The following is a 28000-nucleotide window of genomic DNA, read 5'->3' on the forward strand; positions in this document are numbered from 1 at the left end:
TTACAATAATAGATGGATTTTATGCAACAGAAACTTCACTCAAAGGTAATGAGTGAAAAAATGTCGCAGTGATTCAAACAGAAGGTGCTGTTCTGAATCTTTGGAGAAGTTTCCTTTATCTCATCTTGGGTCATTACTAGGCCTGTGTTTTTGAAGGATTGGTTCAGCAAGGGTTGTAGAGCCATTTGACAAAATCCAACAACTTCTCTGCGAACAACAAAATGCTTGCTTGTAAAGTCCTTCCTTTAATGTTCTAGCTATCATATTACCCAGCCCTCGGGGCATTTATAAAGGACTTTGATAAGTAGCATGTTTTTGTCTCTGACAATTTAGCTAGAAGGAATTTGAGGTCAATTTACATCAAGATTGGTTAAGTTAAATTCAGTTCACAAAGGGAGAAACTCAATGAACAGTCAAGCTAACTGGAAAAGCACCTTACAGTTAGAACCAGGTGAAATGGTGTCAGAACTGTGTTTCTCACCTATGATATTTTTTAACTGAGGGTGGAGGCGCAGTTTCACCCAGAGCAAAAACAGAAAATGCTAGAGAAACTCAGCAGGTCTGACAGCATCTGTGGAGAGAGAATAGAGCCAATATTGAGTCAGGATGGCCTGACAAAGAGTCATCCAGATTCAAAATGTTGACTCTCTCTCCACAGATGCTGTCAGACCTGAGGTTTTACAATATTTCCTGTTTTTGTTTCTGATTCCAGCATCTGCAGAATTTTGCTTTTATCTTGGGAGGTCCACACAGCTGGACAATGGAGAAGGTTGAACACTGCAGCATCACGTATAACCAATGATGTTGCAGGGGGGAGATAGTGGACAATGGGTAACAGCCACAGAAGGTGTCATTCCTAATCTTGATTAGGGCTATTTCAGTGCTGGGGCAAGAGAATAAATGTGATTGGAGAGATATAAACATGGAGTTGCAGGAAAGATGTGATATCTTAGAATCATGGAGTACAGAAAAGGCTCTTCAGCCCATTGGGTCTCCACTGACATGCCAACAACAACTGACCTTACACTTAATCCCATTTACCAGCACTTGGTCCATAGCCTTGAATGTTATGATGTTGCCAAGTGCTCATCCAGGTACTTTTTAAAAAATCTTGTTCAGAGACTTTGGAGAAGACAGGGAGTATGGATATAGTTTGCAGGGATAATGGAGTAAAGGGTGGTTTTATTTTGTGAGAGGGAATAAGGGGACCTGTTCTAGAAGTGGAAAGCACAATTCATAAGAACGTTAGAAATAGGAGCAGGAGTAGGCCATCTGGCCCTTCGAGCCTGCCCCGCCATTCAATAAGATCATGGCTGATCTGTCGTGTCTCAGTTCCACATTCCCGCCCTCTCCCCATAACCCTTAATCCTCTTGCTTATCAAAAACCCATCAACCCGCGTCTTAAAAATATTTAGCGAGGCAGCCTCCACCACTTCAACGGGCAGAGAATTCCAGAGATTCACCACCCTTTGAGTGAAAAAGTTCCTCCTCAACTCCATTCTAAACCGTTCCCCCTTTATCTTGAGGCTGTGCCCCCTAGTCCTACTGTCCTTTCTGAGCGGGAAGAGTCTCTCCACCTCTATCCTATCCATCCCATTCATCATCTTATATGTCTCAATGAGATCTCCCCTCATTCTTCTAAACTCTAACGAGTACAAGCCTAGTTTATTCAGCCTCTCCTCATAGTTCAACCCCCTGAGAACAATTCACCTGAGAACAATTTTTATTGAGAAGATTAATTTTGCCAGGCAACATCTTTCCACGTGGACTGAAATACAGACAGGCGGTTAGCATATCAGTAGGATTGTTAAAGCTCAGAATTCTTCGTTAATGTTTGCAGTGTTGAACACAATAGTAATAAAACATAGTTACAGCTGAAGTGCACAAAAATAATTGTAAAGAATACAGAAATATCCCATGAGGTTCAAATTATGAAGCTTATGATGGTTTTTTTTCTTACAGAACAAGATTTGGCCAGTTGTCAAGTACAGAAACTCTTGGCAGGTTAGTTACTCGACACAGATGTTGCGAGCGCTCTCAGGGTAAAAGTGGCGTGCTGTGATAATGAAAGCCTCATTTACACTGAGGCAGTTGATTTGAAAGGATTCCTACTTTTCACAAAGGGATTAAGCGAATCAACCTAGAAATTCTTAATCTGTGAAGAATTATTAATGACTCCGGGTTGACTCCCTGTTGTTTTTTTAAAGCATTCCATGGAGTTTGCGTCAACGGCTTCACCGTAGCTCAAGCAGCGTGTTCTGTGCAGAACGAAGGAATTCACATCTAAAAACACAAAGTGCAGGTGCTGCACCTCCTACACTTCCTCTGCAAGGGGAAAAGGGGACTCTGTCTTGCACCATCACCCACTTTTGTCATTTGACTCGTAAAAGCCCTCCTGGATGGACAATAAATACTGGCCCAGCCAGTGATATCCACATGCCATAAAGACCTATCACCCTGTTGCAGACCTTGTCTTTCTTCTTTCCTCCCTTTACTTGCTGAAAATTTGTCACATCACTATTTTAAACCAGTTCTGAAAGTCAGTAAACTGAAACGTTAACTCTCTTACAGAGATTGCCTGATCTGCTGAAAATTTCCAGTATTTTCTATTTCCAATATATTTTGCTTTGTACTGCAAAAAAAACTGCCCTCAATGACACAACAGTTTTGGCTGCTCCCATTAACTTGCTGCTCTGCATTAGTTGGTCATCTACTGGGAATTCCATCTTTCTTTCAAAGTAATCGTTAACATTTTTAATGTCATGCGTGGAATGCACAAACACTCAGGAATCACGGAGTGAAAAACAGCAGCCCCAAGTCTGTGGTCTTGCACGCTCTAGGTACTGTTGCCAGGGAGAACGGAGAATTTGGCGCTCAGCCAAATCTCAGCCATGGGCGAGGTCAGAGAATTCCAGCCAGCATTTTTACACATCCACAGTGAATGCAACTCATTTTATGGTTTCTAAACTGGTGCACGCAATTCTACTGTCCTTCCTACTTTCACATCTGCAAATATTCCCAACTGGTTCTACAGTAAACAGTGGGGAGTCTGACTGCCTACCGACTAACCTCAGGAATGTATGCTTACAGCTTGAGAAAGAACATTTCCCGGTTTATGATTTTTTTTCATTGACAGGTCCATGGGCTTTAAAGCTGCACCTACTACCATTTGCAACGGAGCTAATCTGGAAGTCACCGAGTGTCATCAAAGCTAATTAGCAAACAAATCCATTTGAGGATCCCAGGTCAAATTAAAGAGTATCCAAAAAAAAGACTTTTTACTGCAAGAAGGGAACATACTTTGGGTAATAAATGCTACCTCACTGTTCTGTGCTCCTAACAATACACAAAATTAGAAAAAATGTTTTTCGCCTCAATGAGTATGAGTGGGCTGCTAAAGACAGATGGATGTGCATTTAGCTGGAAAGGAAATTGAAGGTTATAACGAGTGAAATATAGGGAGAATATTGTGGAATACTGAGGATTGTACACTGCTGGGAGCAGGAAAATGTTACTACAAGAAATGTTAATAAGGAGGGAAGTATAATATGGGGACTGTCCTTGGATGAATGTTCTGGAATTCTTCTCAGTTTTGTTTCTGGGAAAGGACCCAGAACTATTCCTCAGCCCCGCTGAACAAGAGACACAATAGAACACTTTGCACATTGTGGAAGGATAGAGATCGATGGATTGGCTGGTGTTTGCTTCTTCCCTCGCTGCTTTTCTTTATCTGATTACCATTTTATTCTTTCGCAACTAACCTATCCTTCGGTTCAAATGCCTGAAGCTCGTAGGAGTCCGGATTTCTCATCCCCTTTTTGAATCTCTGCCTCCGATGATTCCATATTTCTAGGTTTGTTCAAATCCCCTGCCCACTCCATATGGCACCAAGTTTCTCCTCCCACCTGTTCCATTCGCTCGGTTTTGCCTTCTGACACACTGCCTCAGTTCAGTAGTAGCACACACTGGCAAAGTGCCAAGACTGCTGGGTTAAACTCCAGAAAGAGCCAGCACTTTAGGAAAGGGCGACACATAATCCCGTTTTTATTGAACATGCCGAATGAATGCACTCTCCCCACAGCGCAGCACAGGTTAGGCTCATATCGCCACGGCTAAGTGCAACTGCTTTCAATGCTGCAGCGATATTTTCCACAAAGAGGAAATCAAGGTCAAACGAAAGCTAAGGTTCCAGCACACAAGGAAACAGCTGCAGCACACAGCACAGACAGGCTGAAGGTTTAGACTGGAGAGTAGACCATTAACAATACGAGGCCAAATAATCCATTAAAACAGAAGGCTGTTTCAGTGCAGTCACAATGACCTAAAATAGACATTGGCAAACTCTTCAGAGAAGCCACCCTTGAGGCAGCATTCAATTTAAAAAAAAAGCTTGGAGGTAAATAGATAATAGTTTCTATGTGGTAGCAAGAAACATGCCTAGTACCTAAAAAATGTAATTTTTGATTTATGTTCTTAATTATACTTTTTTCAGATTGGAATTCTGCAGAGAACCAGCAAGTTCAGGATGAAAAACTGGATCACAATATATATAAAAAAAGCATGGTTTGAAACAGTAGTTACAATGGAAATGTTATGTGCATTCTGCAATGTAACTGCTCCCCCTGTTGAAATCTTTCGGAACAATGATCACAAGGAAGCACTCCCCAAATAACTCAATTTGCCAAGAGCGCTGTACTTACTGCGCTGTCATATGTAGACTTTTCCTATCATAGAGGTAGGGTAGCAATTTGTGGCAAAATATCCCATTGTAAGGGAAATGTGGGCTGGGGAGGCTCAGGTTCCTGATCTCTGCTGACTAAATATTGTAAACTGCATGGAAAACTCTTCACAGCTGAACAACCTGCCAATATTAATCATTCTTCCTTTCAGATCGAGAGTGGCTCAGATACTAGAGTGTGGCTAACAAGGAGAAAATTAAAAGGGGGTTGGGTGGAGTGGGGAAAGAGAGAGAAGAGGATCTATTTATTTATTTTGTGTTGAATAAGTATACTTAAAGGAGAAATTTAATCAATCATCCTTTTTCAGGCGGGAACCCACACTTTGAATCACTTCATCGCTAGGGGGATGAGTGACTGACAGGGACTGTCCATTTGTCTTTGAGTAACTCCATGTACCAGTGAGGAAGTCTATACTTCACACGTCTTGGAGGCAGGCCTCAAGGCAGCCAAGGTGGGGGAGATTAGCGCCATTTGGGAGATAATGCTCTTAATAATGTTTCCCATTTTGATTTGGAATGAACTAGATGGTTTATTTTGGGCAGAGGCTTGCGTCAGTTTACATTAATTCATGAGGCTGGGCGTATTGTAGAAACAATGGCCAGGATTCTCCCAGCCTCGCTGCGCTGCTCCAGTAGCGCAACAGGCCAGGGGAGATCAGCGGGACCCGGAACTAGCATCCGGCCAGTCACAAGTCTCCCAGGCTATGTTTTCCCACGGAATCAGCCCAGTGCCTGAATTTGACTTGGAGCTAATTACCATTTGGAAATCGTCATTTCAATATTAGCGAGCCTGGGACGGTAGCCTCTGGGCCCGCTAGTGTCTCTCGTGATGCACAGAGTGGCAGAAATTTATTTCGCTTAAGTACGCCCAAAAAACAGGCATGAAAATCTCCCGTCTTCCCGCCTTTTGGGCACTTAGTTTTTTGGGGAGAAGAATCCCAGCCAATACCTTTACATTTGAATGCTTGCATTGAGTGATCCGAGAATGCGATACCAAGATTCACACTTGGTGAGCCGCTGTAACTTGTACCTTTAAGATACAATCTTAATCAATCAGAAAATGAGCATTTAAGAAATTAAATTTAATACAATTGCAGATGTGAAATGAGCCAATACAAGCCATCATTGGGACATGTTATGTAGTAAAAACGGAAGAGTTTCTAAAGTATTGAATAAGGAATAGCTTAATGCCTGTTTATCCGAAAATATTGCAATTAGTAATTTCTGGATTCACATCTCCTTCACTTTTTTTTAAAGTGTGTAAATATGTTGATTTTCCTGTCCAATGCAATAGGTTGGGTCAGTTTCTTTTAAATGCTGCTAATAATCAGACTTGCAGTTAAACTAAAGACTTCAGTCACGTGGAGACAGAGGAGGCCAGGAGTAATATAAAACGGAAGGATAAGGCTTGCGTTCAATCTAATTTACATGTCAGAGTTAGCAGAAATGTTATGTGCAGAGCAAAAGAAAGCTTTAAAACATTCGTGTATCAGCTACTGTAGTAGAGAGCGGGGGCTTTTAACACAATAGAGAAATGTTCCCCCTCTCCAGGATTTGAAGGCGGCGGAAGGTGCGTCTGTAATGTAGCCAAGCAGAGTGATTATCAAACTGCAACACACACCAATGGCAGGCAATGAGAGCGAGAGAGACAGACCCCTGGTCAGCTATCCTTGTTGCAGAGCGGCACCGTTCAAAAGCCTTTGGCTTCAGGCTAGCAATCTGTTCCAGGAAAAACAAGGTATGGAAAACAGCAAGTGCTTTGTCTGCCACATGAGTTTCTAGATGTGGGGAATCCTTAACATTGAAAACAGCGTATTAAATTAAAATGAGAAAAACAAAGTCCGTGAAATTAATTTTCATTTCTTAACTGTAGCCAAAACCTGCCGACACCTTTGATACTATATTCCTTCAAATAATTCACATTTAGAACACTTGCCAACTTTTATAGGTATTTCCAGGATCATTCTTTTCTAATGATTGAGGCAGTGAGACTGATAGGTGCTGTTGAGGAGGAACTTCTTCACTCAAAGGGTGGTGAATCTCTGGAATTCTCTGCCCGTTGAAGTGGTGGAGGCTGCCTCGCTAAATATTTTTGAGACGCGAGTTGATAGGTTTTTGATAGGCAAGGGGATTAAGGGTTATGGGGAGAGGGCGGGAAAGTGGAACTGAGACAGGACAGATCAGCCATGATCTTATTGAATGGCGGGGCAGGCTCGAGGGGCTAGATGGCCTACTCCTGCTCCTATTTCTTATGTTTAGCCTGATGAAATGTAAAGCGATGCAGGTAAAGAAGGTGAGGCAGTGAGAAAGGGGGACATTATGTAAATCATGGTGACTAAGCAGTTTTTTTAAAGCTCAGCAGCTAATGTTTCACTCCAGTAACCATCCTACTTTCCCCTCATTACTTTCTATTCTTTATGGTTCATCCAGTTTTCTTTCACGGACTCAGTAATGCACCATGTCAGCCAGATTCAGGGCACCTTTTTGAAGCACCTTTCTACGCTACACTGCAGATTTTGTGCTTTATATTTCATCATAAGCCCAGTCTTAGAAAGTCACCTTTCTTAGAGAATAGCTGATGCTACGCTTTTAGCAATTTCTACCAAAAAGTTTAACTTTGTTTGGGACTTGTGACAGCCTATAATTACAGAATCATAGAATTCCTACAGTGCAGCAAGGGAGGCCATTCAGCCCATCAAGTCTGCATTGGCAACAATCCCACCCAGACCCTATTCCCTTAACGCCGCACATTTATTCCACCAATCTTCCTGAAACTAATGGGAAATTGAGCATGGCCAATCAACTTAACTCTCACATCTTTGGACTGTGGGAGGAAACCAGAGCACCCGGAGGGAACCCACTCAGACGTGGGGAGAATGTGCAAATTCCACAAAGACAGTGACCCAAGACCGGAATTGAACCTGGGTCCCTGGCGCTGTGAGGCAGCAGTGCTAACCACCATCCACCACATAGGAATCATGACAATAACCTATGGCATTTCTATATTTTAACACATGAAAATACAATACTGTACAGGGAAACCTTTTCCAAGAACATCACCCCCACAGTCATCCGAAAAGATTGTTGGTTTTTAGTCCAAACAAAGATTCACTTCAGTTTGTTTTATCTTCCCCCTTCTTTCCCTCCTACCACCATCATTATCATCATCAAGATGAAGGCAAATTATGAGAATTATTTTTACACAGCGAGCTGTTATGATCTGGAATGCACAGCCTGAAAGGGCAGGGGAAACAGATTCATAAGAACATAAGAAATAGGAGCAGGAGTAGGCCATCTAGCCCTTTGAGCCTGCCCCGCCATTCAATAAGGTCATGGCTGATCTGAAGTGGATCAGTTCCACTTTCCCGCTTTCTCCCCATAACCCTTAATTTCCCTGTCTATCAGAAATCTATCTACCCGTGACTTAAATATATTTAGCGAGGTAGCCTCCACCACTTCAACGGGCAGAGAATTCCAGAGATTCACCACCCTTTGAGTGAAGAAGTTCCTCCTCAACTCCGTTCTAAACTGTTCCCCCCCTTATCTTGAGGCTGTGCCCTCTAGTCCTGCTTTCCTTTCCCAGCAGGAAGAATCGCTCTACCTCTACCCTATCCATCCCCTTCATTATCTTATACGTCTCTATAAGATCCCCCCTCATCCTTCTGAACTCCAACGAGTACAGACCCTGTCTATTTAGTCTCTCTTCATAGGCCAACCCCCTCATCTCTGGTATCAGCCTAGTGAACCTCCTCTGCACTCCCTCCAAGGCCAAAATATCCTTGCGCAAGTGCGGCGACCAAAACTGCACACAGTACTCCAGCGGCGGCCTCACCAGTACCCTGTACAGTTGCAGCAAGACCTCCCTGCTTTTATATTCTATCCCCCTCACTATAAAGGTCAACATTCCATTTGCCTTCTTGATCACCTGCTGCACCTGCAGACTGGCTTTTTGCGACTTGTGCACAAGGACCCCCAGGTCCCTCTGCACCGTGGCATGCTGCAGCTTTTCACCTTTTAAATAATAATCCCTCCTACTATTATTTCTGCCAAGTGGATAACCTCACATTTGCTAACATTATACTCCATCTGCCAGATCCTCGCCCACTCGCTCAGCCTATCCAGATCTCAATGATCACTTTTAAAAGGGAAATAGATACAAACTTGAGGAAAATCAAGCAGGGCAATGGGGAAAGAGCAGTGCAGTGGAATTAATTAGACAGCATCATTCTCTGCTTATAATTTTTATAGTCCCAATATTGATGGGAAGGCGTGGTGAATGGAGGGGGATTGAAAACAGCCAAAGAACCCAAGGATAAAGGCAAAATACTGCGGATGCTGGAATCTGAAACAAAACAGAAAATACTGGAAAATCTCAGCACATCCAACAGCGTCTGTGGAGAGAGAATAGAGCCAATGCTGAATCTGGATGACACTCTATCAGAGCACAAAAACCCAAGGAGCTGGAGACCATTAACATATTGTAGCTCAGGCTCCTGCATTGGTCTCAGGCAAATAGAGTCTCTGACTGGGTGAGAAAATGTAATAAACTATGGGCTCTCTCTCTTTCCTTCCACTTTCCAGATACCTTTGAAAACACTTGCGGGGGCAGGAGCGGGAGCCGGCATGGGGAGAACATGCAGACTTCACACAGTCTCCCGAGGACGGAATTAAACTGGGTCCCTGGTGCTGTGAAACTGATTTATGAGTTTCTGACAAATGAAAATGCCCCAAGCCTAACTACAATATTTTTGTTACAAATGGTGCCAAATATTAGCCTGAGGCAACAGCAGCGGAGACAGGTACAGCTGCATGACAATACCCCAACGGTCACCATCAGCAGCTGGGCTGAAAGCTACAGCAGATGGCCAGAAACTCAAACCTAATTCTGTTTCTCACCTCCCACCTCACTGTCATCCCACAGCCTCTTCTGATGTACAATCTGCAGATGGCATCAACATGCACCCAGCTACAAGCCCTCAACATAGTCCTAGTCTTGTTTCTCTCTGCTCCCAAAGATCCAAGAGCTGCAACCTGGTCAGCCAGTGGTGGAAGCGCAAAAGATGGAAGGGCAAAAAGACAGTGATGAAGAGGAAATGCCGTTACTCACACTCACAACTGGAGGCACCAGCACTGCATGCGCTTTAAAGTATGGCATAAAGGAATCTGGGCATAGCGTGGAAAAAAAGGCACTGCAATGGATGACCAGTCGTGACTGTGTTAAAGGGTGGAGCAGGTTCGACAGGCTGAATAGCCTTCTCCTGTTCTGCCGTTCCTATGATATCGTTAAGGTGCACGTGGTGAAATACCAAGCTCTGGTGGCCTGCAGCCAGGGCAGAGACAAGGGCAGCACAGTGAGGCTTGCTGGAGGGGTGAGGTTGTACACAGGTTCTGCTGCAGATGACTCAGTGCAGTGGCCTACAAGAGCAGGTGAATAGGTATGCAGTGAAATGCTTGGAGAATTGCCAGGCTTGCTGGAAAGCTTATAGTTAATGTGAAGATGCATGGAAAAATCCAGCACTAGGCCTTGCACATTGTGGAATATGGAGCCTATCCTTCGTAGCATGTAAGCAGTGGCCAAATGCATTTGTTTACTTGTCAGCCCTAGAATCTAGAATTAGAGGCGCAATTTAAAAATAAAGAGCCATGAGTTTTAGGAACCCTGTTCCTCAATGGGCAGTGGAATTAGAGCCTTTGAATATTTTAATGCCAGACCAAGACCAAGATAGATTATTGATAAGCAGAGGGATGTCTGGCAGAGAGGGGGGCGGAGGGGGAGCGGGGATGGGGGGGTGAAAGGTTATCATGGGGGACGGGTAAACTGGGATGGAATTGAGGTTATAATCAGATCAACCATAACCTTATTGAATGGTGGAGCAGAGCCGAGGGGTCACATGGCCAACTCCTGCTCCCAGTTTGTGTGTGTTCATATGTCGCACAACCAGTGGCTCATTTAGTGTTATCCTTAGCATCAAAATTCTGTGCTCACAATATGACTTGCATGCAGTCAACAGCACCATGCCCCATGGGAAATTCTGCCACTGCTCAGTCAACGCGCCTCTCTCTGGCAACTGAACAAAATACATTTCTCTCTTTTGAATAAGGAGCCTCCGAGGCCTCCTTTATGCACAAGTGGATGGCAAAACAGTTGAAACACTGTAAATATTATCAGCTCCAGCCTGGAGAGAGACGGAGGCAGAAACAAAGGTTCATGGCCTCAGTCACCTTCACAGCCATTGGCAATGCTGTTCTCGACCTCCTCTAAGGGTCCCCTTAGCAGGTTGTAAATTTCCATGAGGACGTCCTGAGTAAAGCAGATACATCTAGCAGATCCTCACAAAGTTGAAATAGAATTATTACCTGAGTCGTTGCTGAGAGCCCTTCCCCCACCCTCCTCCTCTCCCTGATCAGGAATTTTCTCTGCATTGTTTCACCATTGCTCGTTCTGTTCTTCTCTTCTCTGTTGCAGCAGCCTTCCCTGCTTTGCATTGCCATTGCCCATTTTCCCAACCATGCTTCAGTCCAGGGGGATGCATAGCACGGCTGGGATCAAGTCGTTGATACAGAATCCTTGAAGTCAGGCAACGCCCTTTAGCACACACCACACTGTTCCCATCAGAAAAACTTGGATGAACCCTAGAAACTACCAAACTCATTCAACTGCAGCGAGATCCAATAGATATAAATCAGCAACGACCCAGAACTGGCTGATAATCTCTTCAAATTTAGCGTTGGTGGGATTGGGTCCTTTCTGCTGCTTCCTAATCAGCTGTGAACAACTGAGTGAGTGCACCACCAGTGTTTCCTTATTCATTTGTGGGACATGGGCATTGCCGGCTGGCCAGCATTTATTGCCCCTCCAGGGCTGCCTGAGAGCATTTGAGAGTCAACCACATTGCTGTGGCCCTGGAGTCACATATAGGCCAGGGCAGGTAAAGATGGCAGATTTCCATCGCTAAAGGACATTAATGAGCCAGACGGGATTTTCCGACAATCAACAATGGTTTCACAGTCATCACTGTTACTTACTTTTCTTTTATTGAATTCAAGTTACATTTGCCATGGCGGGATTCAAACCTGTGTCCGAGGGCAGTACTGTGTTTGTTAGCGCTGCTGCCTCACTGCACCAGGAACTCAGGTTCAATTCCTGGTTTGAGTCACTGTCTGTGCACAGTCTGCACATTCTCCCCATGTCTGCATGAGTTTTCTCCGGGCACTCCGGTTTCCTCCCACAGTCCAAAGGATGTGCAGGTTAGGTGAAGTGGCTATGCTAAATTGCCCCTTGGTGTCAGTGTGACTAGCATGGTGTTATAGAGATAGGGCCTGGGTAGGATTGTAGTCGGTGCAGACTTGATGGACTGAATGGTCTCCTTTTGCACTGTAGGATTCTATGATTAGCTGAGTTTCTGGATTAATTGTCTAGCCATAATACCACCAGGCCATCACCTCCCCTGTGCTCCATTGGTATCAAATCAGTATCACATGCTGATTGAGATCATGATTTGCCTCCTCTGCTTGCTCCCAGTGGCATTCCCTGCATGTGCACCAATGCTCTCAGTAAAGTGGCACCTAGGGTTGCCAACACCAGAGAATGGGCATGCATTGGTGACTCTATTTTGGAAGTAAAATAGCAGTCATGGCACTGAAATATTGGGGCAGCATGCCTGGTATCTTCAAATAGAGCTGATATCTTTAATTTAGTTCCTAGTTATTATTCCGATGTTTTTTTCTACAGACATCATTATTGAATAAAGGTAAACAATTATAGATGTTTCCAATATGTTAAAAGTAACTAATTACAGATGACTGAATAATTATAATTATTGTACTTCATTTTTATGCTATAATTTTGCTTTCTAATTGGCTCATTCGGTGTGCAGTTATATATAAAAATATATTGAGCTATTAAAATGATAACCAGCAAATGTCAGTGTAATGAAATTGTTGAGGAACCTGGTTTAGGAATAAAAGCTCTAAAATGACAGCCCTAATCATATGGTTCCTTGGGGTCAATCCCGTCTCTGAAACCATAATGTATTTACGTCAGATTTAAAACCCAGCTTGTTGTCAGTAGAGATTAGATTGCAAATGGCAGCAAGTACCATGCTACAGATCATACATAACCATAGGGTCCTGGGCTCGAAACGTTCAGCTTAATTTGTTGCCAGGCTTTTAATGATATTGCATTGATTCCGATACCTGTAAACAGGCTGCATTTCTCTGGCAATCCCTATCACAGCTCCCGGCTGGAATTTCTCAAATTCCCCAAACAGATTCCTGACATTAGACATGTATTTCAAATCCAGGTCCAACTGTACAATACGAGTCATTTCTGCAAAACAAAAGGAGGAAAAATCAGGTCAAATGTGGGTCACTGGGAATAGACAGGATGTATTATATCCTATGTTCATTCAAAGGCACCAGTAGGTCTCTGGGAATAAAAAAATTCAATTTAGTCAATTACACAAAACTAAACTGGGATGGAAGAAAAACCAGGGATTTAGCAAGAATTAGTGTGCTTTATAATGCCCCATTTTACAACGTGACATTTATTTTCTTCTCATCAGTTTTTAACAAGTGAACCATTAACTAAATATATTTACATATCTGATCAACAATAAAATCCAATTGTGGTCACCACTTCCTGTTACAAAGTTAGGCTTGAGTTAGAGTTGGGGCTGCACGATAACATCGTGGTTAGCGCTGCTGGCTCACAGTGCCATGGACCTGGGTTCAATTCCCAGCTTGGGTCACTGCCTATGTGGAGTTTGCACGTTCTCCCTGTGTCTATGTGGGCTTCTTCCAGGTGCTCCAGTTTCCTCCCACAGTCCAAAAGATGTGCTGGTTAGGTGGATTGGCCATGCTAAATTCTCCCTCAGTGTACCCGAACAAGTGCCGGAGTGTGGTGACTAGGAGATTTTCAGAGTAACTTCATTGCAGCATTAATGTAAACCTACTTGTGACTAATAAATAAACTTGTACTTTTTAGGCTCAAATCTTACATGTTTAATCTCGAGTCAGATGTGTCTATTCCCCTCTCCAAGATGGGTAAAGCTATTGATAGCTTGACATAATAAAATGTAGGACGTCCCAACCACTGATTGGGGATCGCAGAACGATCATTTGGAATTGCTAGGGCAGCAATGGTTAGTGTCAAGTGGGGATGCTGGAAGGATTAGCCCTGGCATCTGCACCAAACCTCTATTGCACAGAAGCACACAAATCTTAGCTCCAAGGCACCAGTGAAGTCTTCAAAATGGTTGCAGACAAAACCATTGCACGCTCTTCCTGCCACCTGTTTTAAATGCAAGTAATATAAATCATAATGGTGTAAAATTTATTTAGTCATAGAGGTTTACAGTATGGAAACAGGCCCTTCAGCCCAACTGTCCATGCTGCCCTTTTTCAAAAACCACTAAGCGAATCCCAATTGCCTGCGTATGGCCCATATTCCTCTATATCCATCTTACCCATGTAACAGTCTAAATGCTTTTTAAAAGACAAAATTGTACCCGCCTCCATTACTACCTCTAACAGCTTGTTCCAGACATTCACCATCCTGTGTGAAAAAATTGCCCCTCTGGATCCTTTTGTATCTCTCCCCTCTCACCTTAAACCCATGCCCTCTGGTTTTCAACTCCTCTACCTTAGGGAAAAGGTGTTGACTATGTATCTCATTATTTTACAGGCCTCTGAGTTAACCCCTAAGCCTCCTATGCTTCAGGGAAAAGAGTCCCAAGTCTTACCAGCCTCTCCTTATAACTCAATTCACCAAGTCCCAGTAGCATCCTAGTAAATCTTTTGAATGCTAAGTATCTCAATGAGATACCAGTATAGAACAGCTTGTGGAAGAGCAGGGCAAGTCAGACAATAACTTCCTGATTTCCACATTTTACTGCGCACGTGCAGCTGGCATAAATTGCTACAATTTCATCTATAACAAGAGAATGCTGATAAATTCCCCATTATTCTCACACAAAATCCAGGCCACTTCTTAATCACTAAAGAACAGCTGAATAGACAGTATTGGCTGCAACATCATCATAAATAATCACAGAATGATTTCATGACATATAAATTTCCTAGTGAACCTCATGAGCAAATTGCAGAACTTTTTTCCCCCCGAAAAAGACAACATTCTAAACACATTTCAAAATAGATAGTGAGGCCAAATTTCCAACCCTCCCCCTCCTTCCCACATCTCCTGTATCTGTTACTGGCTGCCACTGCTCATTCACAGCGAACCAGACATTAACAAACCTGGCATTGTTCCACCTCTGGCAGAGTACTGTGTGAGGAACACCTCAGACGCTGAACCAGTCCATGTCCATATGCAGCAAGACCTGGACAACATTCAGTGTTGGGCTGATAAGTGGCATGTACCATTTGCACCATACAAGCACCAGATAATAACCCCATCTCCAATAAGATGGAATTGAACTACCTGGATTAGTTATATGAATACTACGGCTACAAGAGCAGGTCAGAGGCTGGGAATTCTGCAGTCAGTAACTCATCACCGGACTTCCCAATGCTTGTCCAACTATCTAAAAGACATAAGTCAGAAGAGTGATAATTTCCTGTTGCCTGAATAATTATAGATTTCATCATATTCCTGTAATTTTATTATTATTTAATTCCTTATAATAATGTATATTGCAGAGGCTGATGTGCAAAATCAAGCCCTTTTTTTTAAATTTAGTTAGATCAAGTGGTGGGTGACATGATGACACAGTGGTTAGCACTGCTGCCTCACAGTGCCAGGATCCTGGGTTCAATTCCGGCTTTGGTGACTGTCTAAGGAAGAGGCTGGCTAGGGTGAACGTTGGACCCTTAGAGGATGAGAAGGGGGACTTAGTGGTAGGGGATGGGGAAATGGCTGAGGCCTTGAATAACTTTTTTGTTTCGGTCTTCACGGAGGAGGACGTGAATAATTTGCCAGGTGTTAGCGATGGAAAGATGGTAGGAGTGGAGGGCCTGAATGACATTATTGTTACGAGAGAGGCGGTGCTCGACAGACTGGAGGGACTGATTGTGGACAAGTCCCCAGGACCGGATGGAATGCATCCAAGGGTTCTGAAGGAAATGGCGGAGGTGATAGTGGATGCCTTGGTGATTATTTTCCAAACGTCGCTGGATTCCGGGGAAGTGCCGGAAGATTGGAAAACGGCTAATGTTACGCTGTTGTTTAAGAAGGGTGGCAGGCAAAAGGCGGGGAATTATAAGCCGGTTAGTTTGACATCTGTTGTAGGAAAAATGTTAGAATCCGTGATCAAGGAGAAAATAGCGAGGCATCTTGAGGAGAATTGTTTGGTAGAGCAGACGCAGCACGGTTTCGTTAAGGGGAAGTCGTGTCTGACAAATTTATTGGAGTTCTATTGAGGATGTGTCGAGGGCGGTGGATAGAGGAGAGCCGGTGGATGTGGTCTTTCTTGATTTTCAGAAGGCATTTGACAAGGTGCCTCACAAGAGGTTATTGCAGAAGGTCAGGGGGCATGGAGTTGGGGGTAGGGTGTTAGCGTGGATAGAGGATTGGTTGTCAAATAGGAGGCAGAGAGTGGGGGTCAATGGGTGCTATTCAGATTGGCGGTTGGTGACCAGTGGAGTGCCCCAGGGGTCAGTGCTGGGGCCTCAGCTATTCACCATTTATATAGATGACCTGGAGGAGGGAACCAAGTGTATGGTGTCGAAATTTGCTGATGTCACCAAGATTGGGGGAACGGCAAATTGTGCGGAGGGTGTGGAGAGTCTGCAGAAGGATCTAGATAGGCTGGGCGAATGGGCCAGGAACTGGCAAATGGAATTTAATGTTGGCAAATGTGAGGTTGTCCACTTTGGTAGGAATAATGGTAGGAAGGACTATTACTTACGGGGCGAAAAACCGCAGCATGCGACGGTGCAGAGGGACCTCGGGGTCCTTGTGCATGAGTCGCAAAAACCCAGCTTGCAGGTGCAGCAGGTGGTCAGGAAGGCGAATGGGATGCTGGCCTTCATAGCGAGGGGGATTGAATATAAAAGTAGGGAGGTCTTGCTGCAGCTGTATAGGGCACTGGTGAGGCCGCAGCTGGAGTACTGTGTGCAGTTTTGGTTGCCGCACTTACGCAAGGATATTTTGGCCTTGGAGGGAGTGCAGAGGAGGTTTACTAGGCTGATTCCGGAGTTGAGGGGTTGAACTATGAGGAGAGGCTGAATAAACTAGGCTTGTACTCATTAGAGTTTAGAAGAATGAGGGGAGATCTCATTGAGACGTATAAGATGTTGAATGGGATGGATAGGATAGAGGTGGAGAGGCTCTTCCCGCTCAGAAAGGACAGTAGGACTAGAGGGCACAGCCTCAGGATAAAGGGGGGGGCGGTTTAGAACGGAGTTGAGGAGGAACTTCTTCACTCAAAGGGTGGTGAATCTCTGGAATTCTCTGCCCGTTGAAGTGGTGGAGGCTGCCTCGCTCAATATTTTTAAGATGTGGGTTGATAGGTTTTTGATAGGCAAGGGGATTAAGGGTTATGGGGAGAGGGCGGGAATGTGGAACTGAGCCACGACAGATCAGCCATGATCTTACTGAATGGCGGGGCAGGCTCGAGGGGCTAGATGGCCAACTCCTGCTCCTATTTCTTATGTTCTTATGTCTATGTGGAGTTTGCACGTTCTCCCTGAGTCTACGTGGGCTTCCTCCAGGTGCTCCGATTTTCTCCCACACGCCAAAGATGTGCAGGTTAGGTTGATTGGCCATGCTAAATTGTCCCTCAGGTGTCAGGGGGACTAGCAGGGTAGATACATGGGGTTACAGGGATAGGGCCTGAGTGGGATTGTTGTCGGCACAGGCTCCATGGGCCAAATGACCTCCTGCTGCACTGTAGGGATTCTATGAATGAGTGCAGCTCCAACAACACTCAAGTTTACTGCCATCTAGGACAAAGCAGCTTAATCAGCAGCCATTTCAGCTAGTTAAACATACACTTTGCTTACCACTGGCACACACAGCAGCAGCCGTGTGTACCACCCTACATGATGCACTTGCAGCAACTTGAGACTCTTTTGACAACACCTTCTAAGTCCACAACACCTGCTACCAGATATATGCGAATGCTGCCCCCCACAAGCTCCCCTGCTAGTCACACACCATTCTGATTTGGAACTAGTGCCATTCCTTCACTTGTCTCTGGGTCAAAAACCTGGAAATCCCTCCAATAACAGCACTATGGGCGCAGTCAGAAGTTCAGGGAGATGGCTCACCACCACAATCTCAAGCGCAATTAGGCTTGGGCAATAAATGCTCACCTTGCCAGCATGTGGATATGCCGGCGTTGGACTGGGGTAAACACAGTTAAACCTGGTGTTGTCAGACTTTTTACTGTGTCCACCTTGCCAGCAACATTCACATCCCAACAATGTGTAAAAAGAAACGGCAGGGCAAAAGATGAGCACAGCTTGACTGTTACCTCAAGACCAAAAGATTTCCATTTTGCTAAGGAGAGAAACAAATGTCACATTTACCTTTGCGTTCTTGTCGTCTGGTCTGCTCAGACCCCAGCAAAAGGCCCAATGTTAGCCAGTTGCTTCTGGAAACCCTCTGGACAATAATAGCAGGAAATAAATACAGGAGATGTGTACACTTCTGCCCCTTTGCCTCAAAAAACATTGACAATCATCAATTCCTTTACTTTTCTACCTGTGACAGGATGAGAATTTTAAAAACTGAGGAATGCTTAACAGGAGCAGAGGGGTTGATGGTTGCAAGTAATATAGTGCAAGTTAGGACATAGGCAGCAGAGCTTTCAATGAACTCAAGTTTAGAGAGGTAGAACACGGTAGACTGGTGTATTGGAATAGCCAACTCTGGAGGTAGCAAAGGCATGGATGAGGGTTTCATCAGCAGAAGAACGGAGATGGGGGAGTAGGACAATGTAGATAAAGGTGGAAATAGTCTCAGTAACAACACAGACTTGTGATGGAAAGCTCATCTCAGGGTCAAGTATGGCACCATGGTGGTTAAGAGTCTGGTTGTGTCTCAGTTGCCAGGGAGAGGGATGGAGTAAGTGGAGTAAGTGGCAAGGTAGAAGCCAAAGTCAAGAGTTCAGCATTCCCAATATTTTACCAGAAGACATTTCAGTTCATCCAGTTCTCAAACACTAGGCAAGTCGTCTGACAATTGAGACACAATGGAAGGGTCGCAATTAGATGGATAAGAATGGAAGCAGGCAGACTTTATTTTTCCCCACAGGTAACCCAAGTCCTGGCTCAAACAGAGCATTTTTGGAACAAATACAAAAAATGCTGGAAAATCTCAGCAGGTCAGACAGCATTCTTGGAGAGAGAATAGAGCCAACGTTTCAAGTCTGGATGACTCTTTGTCAGAGCTGATTGCTCATTTCAGATTCCTGCATCTATGTAATTTTCCTTTATCAGAGCATTTTCAGACATTTCTATGATAATTTTAGTAATTAGTGAAATTCTCCCCATAATAATTCTCCTTCATTGAGCAGCAAAAAAGATTGACATACTGTAAAGATTACAGTTAATTTCAGTACTTGAAAAGGATACTTACAAGGAATTCATTATGAGAACATAAGAACATAAGAAATAGGAGCAGGAGTAGGCCAACTAGCCCTTCGAGCCTGCCCCGCCATTCAATAAGATCATGGCTGATCTGTCATGGCTCAGTTCCACATTCCCGCCCTCTCCCCATAACCCTTAATCCCCTCTCTTATCAAAAACCCATCAACCCGCGTCTTAAAAATATTTAGCGAGGTAGCCTCCACCACTTCAACGGGCAGAGAATTCCAGAGATTCACCACCCTTTGAGTGAAGAAGTTCCTCCTCAACTCCGTTCTAAACCGCCCCCCCTTTATCTTGAGGCTGTGCCCCCTAGTCCTACTATCCTTTCTGAGTGGGAAGAGTCTCTCCACCTCTATCCTATCCATCCCATTCATTATCTTATACGTCTCAATGAGATCTCCCCTCATTCTTCTAAACTCTAACGAGTACAAGCCTAATTTATTCAGCCTCTCCTCATAGCTCAACCCCCTCAACTCCGGTATCATCCTAGTAAACCTCCTCTGCACTCCCTCCAAGGCCAAAATATCCTTGCGTTAAGTACGGCGCCCAAAACTGCACACAGTATTCCAGCTGCGGCCTCACCAATGCCCTATACAGCCGCAGCAAGACCTCCCTACTTTTATATTCAATCGCCCTCGCAATGAAGGCCAGCATCCCATTCGCCTTCCTGACCACCTGCTGCACCTGCAGGCTGGGTTTTTGCGACTCATGCACAAGGACCCCGAGGTCCCTCTGCACCGTCGCCTGCATACCCACATGTATTTCTAAACATTTTAATACCATATTAACCCAAATCCTTGGAAGATAACCGCTTCCTCAATTGTGCACAAAATGATCACATGATGCTGACTTCATAACCTTGCATGCCAATTTACAAAACTAGCAACAAATCCCACACCACCAGGTTAAAGTCCAACAGGTTTATTTGGTATCACAAGCTTTCAGAGTGCTGCTCCTTCATCAAATGAGTGGATGGTTGTGAACTGAACTCTCCACTCATCTGATGAAGGGGCAGTGCTCCGAAAGCTCGTGATACCAAATAAACCTGTCGGACTTTAACCTGGTGTTGAGAGACTTCTTACTGTGCCCATCCCAGTCCAACATCAAAACTAACAAAGCTGATTAACAGCTCCCAGAAATCTAACACCTGAACAAAGTCCTGATGTGAAAACAAACAGCCTTTTAACTCAAAACAGGAAATAAACACATTGTGGGGCAGCATTTCCTGTGGCAGCATAGTCCAGTATTTGCATCTGAGATTCCACCCAATGCTGTTGATTTGAAGTTTCCTGGCAATCTCACCAGCCTTTGCCAGGATGTAAAAAAAAAGAGCTCAGGCTCCCAGCCTCCAACAGTAATAACAGTCTCCAATATACACAGCAGGTCATGTGAGGCAGTTCAGATCCTCCCTCCCTGGGACAGAGTCAGGAACAACCCTGTTCCTGGGGCACAGTACAATCTGAAAACAAGCCCACAACCCATCACCCTAGCATCCCTTCACCACAACCCAAATTTCAGGTAACAAATTTACTGGAACATGGGCTGGTTGGGGAAGGGGTGAGGGTGAGGGAAATAGGCCAATAGGTTGATCAAGGCATCAAGGCCAATGTAATGTGGGGGGTGGGGGGAATTCTTGTCTTGACTGCTTCCTCTTTCTCTTTCTTCATCTGGGGATTGGGGTTGAGGGCCAGGAGAGGTGTCTGGGGGGCACATCTACCTATCTGAGACTATCACCAACATGTATCCTCTTGCTCAAACTGGTGTCGTTTTTCATTGCTATGTTTCTCAGACCACAAACATTTGCACATTCCATGCAAAAGCATGAAAACACCATTTTGGAGTCAGGGCAAGGCAAACTTCCATCTTCAATGTTGGAATGCCTTTGTGTTGTACTTCACGTCAGCTATTCAATGGAAATGTTTTTGCTTCAGTGTCAACTGCAGGTCCTATCAGTATTAATTCAGCGCCAAGAAACAATAAGTTAAACACCTCATCAACAAAATCTTGATATCTCAAACTCTTGACAGATTTAAGACATGGCACCAGCAGTACATGGAGTGTACAATCTCACTAAATAAAATCAGCAACACCAACTGTAATAAGGTCACAAATTTGGTGAAATATTGGAGTCTTAGATCTTTATTCAGTGTAATTGTGCTTCAAATGCAACAATGCCATGCAATATATTTTTAGCTCCTTCATACCACAGCTGCAAGTTCCCCTCCAAGTCACTCACCATCCTAACTTGGAAATATTTCACCATTCCTTCGCAGTCACTGGGTCAAAATCCTGGAATTCCCTCCTTAATGGCATTGTGGGTCAACCCACAGAACATGGACTGCAGTGATTCAAGAAGGCAGCTCATCACTACCTTCTCAAGGGCAACCATGGATGGGCAATAAATGCTGGCCAGCCAGCAATGCCCATGTCCCACAAAATGAATAAAAAAAAGTTTAGCAATATTCCTTGCTTCTGTCGATTTCTTTACTGCTATCACATTCGTAAACTATTTTTGCAGCTAGTATTAAAAAGCTGTACATTTTCTGTTCAAATTTTTTCTTATTTTTTTCTTACTCACAAAATATCATTCCCCTATCCGTGCGGCACTTTCTGACCTACATTATTACTTCCTATTCAAACAACTTTTAGAATTTAAAATTCTCCAAAGGTTGTGTTATTTGCTGGGATTAAGAACTCACTGCAACTGGACACAAACTTGGGAGCGGCAACAGGAGAATCCATTTATCATGGTCCACATAAGAACCAACGACAGACGTAGAACTAGGTATGATCTGTGAACATAGTTTGAGAAGTTAGGATTCAAATGAAAATACAGAACATCAAAGGTAAGTATCTTTGCACTATTATGCAAGCTATGGCCTAGGGTCAAGCAAATTAGAGAATTAAACAAGTAGCTCAAAAGAGTTCTGATGAAGGGTCACACTGACTCAAAATGTTGGCTCTATTCTCTCTCACATATATCCTCTTCACAGATGTTGTCAGACCCACTGAGTTTCTCCAGCATTTTCTGTTTTTGCTTCAGATTCCAGCATCCACAGTATTTTGCCTTTAGCTTATGGTGTGGGAAGGAGGTTTTGATTCATGAGGAACAGTTATCAGACCTCAGGAAAGAGAAAGAGCTGCTCTGTTGGAATGAGTTTCACTTATACTGGGCTGGGACCAGTGTCCTAGAAAATCACTGTGGACAGATCTTTAAGCAGTGGGTTGGTGGAATTTGGATGAAGGGAGACTTAGAAATCCAAAGAGAAATCTATGCCAACAAAGTAGTCTAGCAAAGTGAGTAAAACAAGTAGACAGTGATGGGAAGTTTAACAGTAATTATCTATCAGTAAGGTCTTTGCAGGGAATAGTAATAATAAAAAAAAAGAACCAGGAGCAGGCCATCTGGCCCTTTGAGCCTGCTCCACCATTCAATAAGATCATGGCTGATCTTTTCATGGTCTCAGCTCCACTTACCCGCCCGCTCACCATAACTCTTAATTCATTTACTGTTCAAAAATTTATCTATCTTTGCCTTAAAAACATTCAACGAGGTAGCATCAACTGCTTCACTGGGCAGGGCATTCCACAGGTTCACAACCCATTCGGTGAAGAAGTTCTTCCTCAACTCAGTTCCAAATCTGCTTCCCCTTATTTTGAGACTATGCCTTCTAGTTCTAGTTTCACCTGCCAGTGGGAACAACTTCCCTGCTTCTATCATATCTATTCCTTCCATAATTTTACGTGTTTCTATAAGATCCCCATTATTCTTCTAAATTTCAATGAGCATCGTCCCAGTCTACTCAGTCTCTCCTCGTATGCCAACCCTCTCAACTCCACAATCAACTTAGTGAATCTCCTCTGCACACCTCCAGTGCCAGTACATCCTTTCTCAAGTAAGGAGACCAAAACTGTACACAATACTCCAGGTGTGGCCTCACCAGCATCTTACACAGCTGTAACATAACCTCCCTGTTTTTAAACTCTATCCCTCTAGCAAAGAAGGAGAAAATTCCATTTGTCTTAACAACTTGCTGCATCTGCAAACCAACTTTTTGCGATTTACGCAGAAGGACGCTTAGGTCCCTCTAGACAGCAGCAGGCTGCAATTTTTTACCATTTAAACAATAGTCCATTTAGCTGTTATTCCCACCAAAATACAGTACAATATTGGTAAATGTGAGGTCATCTATCTGCCAAACCCTTTCCCATTCACTTAAACTACCTATATCCTTTTGCAGACTTTGTGTCCTTTGTGTACTTTGCTCTACCACTCATCTTCATGCCATCTGCGAATTTTGCCACTACACTCCAAATCATCTATGTAAATTTGTAAACAATTGCGGTCCCAACACTGATCCCCAACCAGAAAAACACCCATTTACCCCCACTCTTTGCTTTCCTCTATCCATGCTAATACATTCCCTATAAGACCGTATTTATCTTATCCAGCAGCCTTTTGTGCGGCACCTTGTTGAATGCCTTCTGGAAATCCACAAACATGACATCCACCAGTTCCCCATTGCCCACCGCACTCAATGTCCTCAAAGAATTCCAGTAAATTAGTTAAACATGACCTGCCTTTCATGAACCCATGCTGCGTGTTCCCAATGGGTCAATTTCTAACCAGAAATGTAAGGCTCGTTAACTGAATACACAAAATATCAACAATATGATAGATTAATTAGCAGCATAGATAAGGATATATTATTTAGATCGAGTCACCATTACAGAGACATGATACATGGTGGCCAACGTTGGAAATTAAATATTCCAGGACACACAATATTTCAAGAAGTCAGACAGAATGGCAAAACAGGAGGAGGAATAGCCTGATATTGAAAGACAACATAAGAACATTAGTGAGGAAGTGTCTTGGCTCAGAGGATCATTAAACAGAATCACTATGGGTGGAGGTTAGGAATAGCAGAAGAGTCAGAAGGCAGTGGTGGGGATAGTTTATAAGCCCCCAACAATAGTTATTCTGTTGGATGGTTCATTGAACAAGAAATTATTGGCATGTGTAACAAAGGCAATGTAATTGTTGCCAAAGTGGTGCAGTAGTTGAGTTTACAGAACATTTTTGAGCATTTCCTGAAGCAATTAGTAGTACAAACTGGGCAGCATGGACAAGTTGGGCCAAAGGGCCTGTTTCCTTGTTGTAAATGTCTATGATTGTAATATGTTGTGCAATCAACCAGGAATAAAGCTACTTTAGAACTAGTATTATGTAATGGGCAGGGTTAATTAGTAATCACATTGTAAAAGATTCTTTGGGAACTAGTGATCATAATACAATTGAATCTAATGCCAAGTTTGGGAGTGACATGCTGCAATTACAAACAAGAATCTGAAAGTAATTACGCAGGTTTGAGGGAAGAACCAGCCAAAGTTGTTTGCATAAATAGGCTGAAAGGTATTATGGTGAAATGGTAAATAAACCGAATTTAAAAAATAGGAGACAAATCAACATATTAAACAAATACATGACATTGAAAAACTCAGCAAGAAATATCCATCTGTGGTTCTCTCAGGAAGTCAAGGATAGTATTTGATTAAACGAAGAAGCTTAAAATGTTGCAAGGAACTGCAGCAAGTTTGAGGATTAGGAATATATTAGAAACCAGCAAAGGGTCACCAAAAATTGACAAAGAGGGAAATAAATAGAATATAGTACACGTGTAAATTAGCCAGTAATAAAAACAGACCGACTTCACAGTCAAAAACACCCACTGCATGTCAGAAGTGGAGGGTAATGTGGGAGCTAAAAAGAGTGAGGAAGTTAAGGTAATAAATAGTAGAGGAAAGTACTGGAGAAATTCAAGGGACTAAAAATCTTACAGGACCTGATGGCTTATATCCAAGGGCTCTAAAAGAGATAGCTACAGAGGTCGTGAATTCATTGGCTACGATTTTCTAAAATTCCCTCGATTCTAGAAGGGTTAGAGCAGATTGGAGGATAGCAAATGTAAAATCCATCACATTTCCACATCTCTCCAGCATTGAAGAGGAATTACATTGGACCTGAAACATTAACTCTTTATTTCTCTTCCCACAGATGCTGCCAGACTGCTGAGTTTCTCCAGCATTTTCTATTTTATTTCAGATTTCCAACATCAGCAATATTTTGCTTTGACTTTAACGTAATACTGTTATTCAAGAAAAGGTGGGGAGAGAGAACAGGGAACTTAGGACGGTAGCCTGACATCTGTCATCAGGAAATTGCTGGAATTTATTATTAAAAAGTCTGATTATGCAAAGATTTTTTTTAATGCAAAGTCTTATGAAAGGAAAACTGTATTTGGCAAATAAGTTTTTTGGGGATATAGCTACTAAAGGGGACCCAATAGATGCAGTACACCCGGATTTTCAAAAGACATTCAACAAAATGCCACACAAAAAGTTAAGGGCAAGATAAGGGCTCAGAGTTGGGAGTAATATATTAGCATGGACAAAGGATTGGCTAATGATAAGCTGCACAGAGCAGGCACTAATGGGTTGTTTTCAAGTTGGCAGGCTGTGACTAGTGGAGTGCTGCAAGGTTTAATGCCAGGGCCTCAGCTATTTACACTCTATAATGATGACTTAGATGTAGAGATAAAGAGTAATGTATCTAAGTTTGCTGATGACACAAAGCTATAGGTGCAAATGTAAGCTGTAAGGAGGACACATACAGGCTGCAAAGAGATGTGGGCAGGATAAGAGAGTAAGCAGCAGGATGACAGATGGAGTTTAAGGGGAGGCAGTGTCATAGTGGTATTGTTGCTGGACTAATCCAGAAACCCAGGGTAACACCCTGGGGACCCAGATTCAAATCCCACCACGGCAGATGGTGAAATTTGAATTCAATGAAAATCTGGATTAAGAAGTCTAACAATGACCATGAAACCTTTCTCGATTGTCGGAAAAATCCATCTGATACTAATGTCCTTTAGGGAAGGAAATTTGCTGTCCTTACCTTGTTTAGCCTACATGTGTATCCAAATTGACAGTAATTTGGTTGACTCTGAAAATGTCCTCGGGGATGGGCAATAAATGCTGGCTAGCCAATGATGACCACATTCCATGAAGGAATAAAAAAAAATTTAAATGTGGGAAAGTGTGAAATTATTCATTTTGGTCATAAGAATATTATGTTTTAAACTTGTAAATGCTGATGTTCAGAAAGACTTGGTTATACTTGTTTAAGGAACACAAATCTAGCATAAAAGTACCTCAAGTAATTAGAAGGCAAATGATCTGTCAACCTCTACTGCAAGAGTAATGGAGTGCACACAAAGCAATCTTGTGACAATTGTACTGGGTTTTAGTGCAGTCCCATTCCAAGGGCTGTGTGCTATTTTGGTCTCCATATTAAAGGAAGCATATACTTACATTGGAGGTAGTACAGCAAAGTTTCACTAAATCAGTCCCTAACATGACGGGGTTGTCCTATGATGAAGCTAAGTAAATTGGGTCTTTATTCTCTTGTTTTTGTTGTGGCCTGATTAGATGTCCTTTTATTGCTGCGTAAATGGTTTGAATAGGGTTTTGTTTATTTTTACTCTGAAGCTCATGCACATTCTGGGAGTTTTACAACCTTTTGGATTGTTAGGGGAAAGATTGATTAAACAGGTCAGGTGACAGGAGTTCTTTCACTTTCAGTGTGGCCTGCTATTTTAGTTAGGTGTTTTACTTCAGGCTGGATGCAGTGTACTGTCTCTTGCTCCCTTGTGTTTTGGGAAGCTGTTCTGCCTTCAAGATTGTGCATGTATCAAGAAAGCTGCAGAATCCAACAGCATCATGTGAGCATTCTTGTTTTGTGTGTTAAACCTGTGGCAGGGGTATGTTTATAAGGAGGTTTGCTTGGTTGGAACATTGCGTTTAGTTGTTAAGGTTCATACAATATCATGGCTGGTTTTCTTCTCGTTTGTAATTGGTGAAAGTTATTGCTAATTTCCTTCCCAATGTTAACTGTGTTGTTAAATAAACTTTGTTTGACGAAAGCTCCCTAGTAGGTCAGCTGGATCGTACCTGAGGTGAAATATCTCATGCTTACCCAAGCCAAATTCAAAGTGCAAAACTTATGATTCAGGCAGACTTCATAAAACACTTTGGAGTTACGGACCTGGATTATAACAATAGTGAAATAGATTTATTTCTTAAAGGCTTCAACAAGAGATTGTTAGTAAACATAAGTGGCAGAGTAGGAATACTTTACTCTGTTAAAATCTCATCCATTTTTATGGCCTTTGATTGAAGTGGAGATGAAGTACAAGACTGGAATAACCTGTGGTTATTATAATGACTTAACTTAACTGACTCAGTGATTAGCACTGCTGCCTCACAGCACCAAGAACCTAGGTTCAATTCCCAGATTGGGTCACTATGTGGAGTTTAGGGTAAATGCATGGTGTTATGGGGATAGGACTTTGATGGGATTGTGGTCAGTGCAGACTCATGGGCCAAATGGCCTCTTCTGCAATGTAGGATTCTATGATTCAATGACTTTTAACTAGATTAATGATCTTTAGAGATGAATTGAACTTGTTTCCAGATTTAATAGCATTTGGAACATCAGTTTCCAATTCATTTTACAAAACACTACGTCAATGGGAATGAACTTGCCAATCCTATAGCTTGTTAAGCATGATGAGGCATACATGTTCACACCCGGCCAACATATGTTCTCATTTAAGTTCAATCAGAATATTTTCAAGTAAAATGCAA

At 43.1% G+C, this 28000-nt stretch overlaps 1 protein-coding gene across 1 annotated transcript in view; it reads right to left on the bottom strand.

Annotated features, from left to right (window-relative positions):
- Positions 1–28000, bottom strand: part of xxylt1 (xyloside xylosyltransferase 1) — a 116737-nt gene that overhangs the window by 33048 nt on the left and 55689 nt on the right. The window contains exon 3 of the mRNA XM_080186453.1: positions 12935–13067. Within this exon, the coding sequence (XP_080042579.1) occupies positions 12935–13067 (133 nt within the window). The remainder of the gene's footprint in view (positions 1–12934; positions 13068–28000) is intronic.

This window comes from Carcharhinus amblyrhynchos, chromosome 3 (genome assembly GCF_965287045.1).
Source record: "Carcharhinus amblyrhynchos chromosome 3, sCarAmb.v2.hapA, whole genome shotgun sequence".
Lineage (NCBI taxonomy): Eukaryota > Metazoa > Chordata > Chondrichthyes > Carcharhiniformes > Carcharhinidae > Carcharhinus > Carcharhinus amblyrhynchos.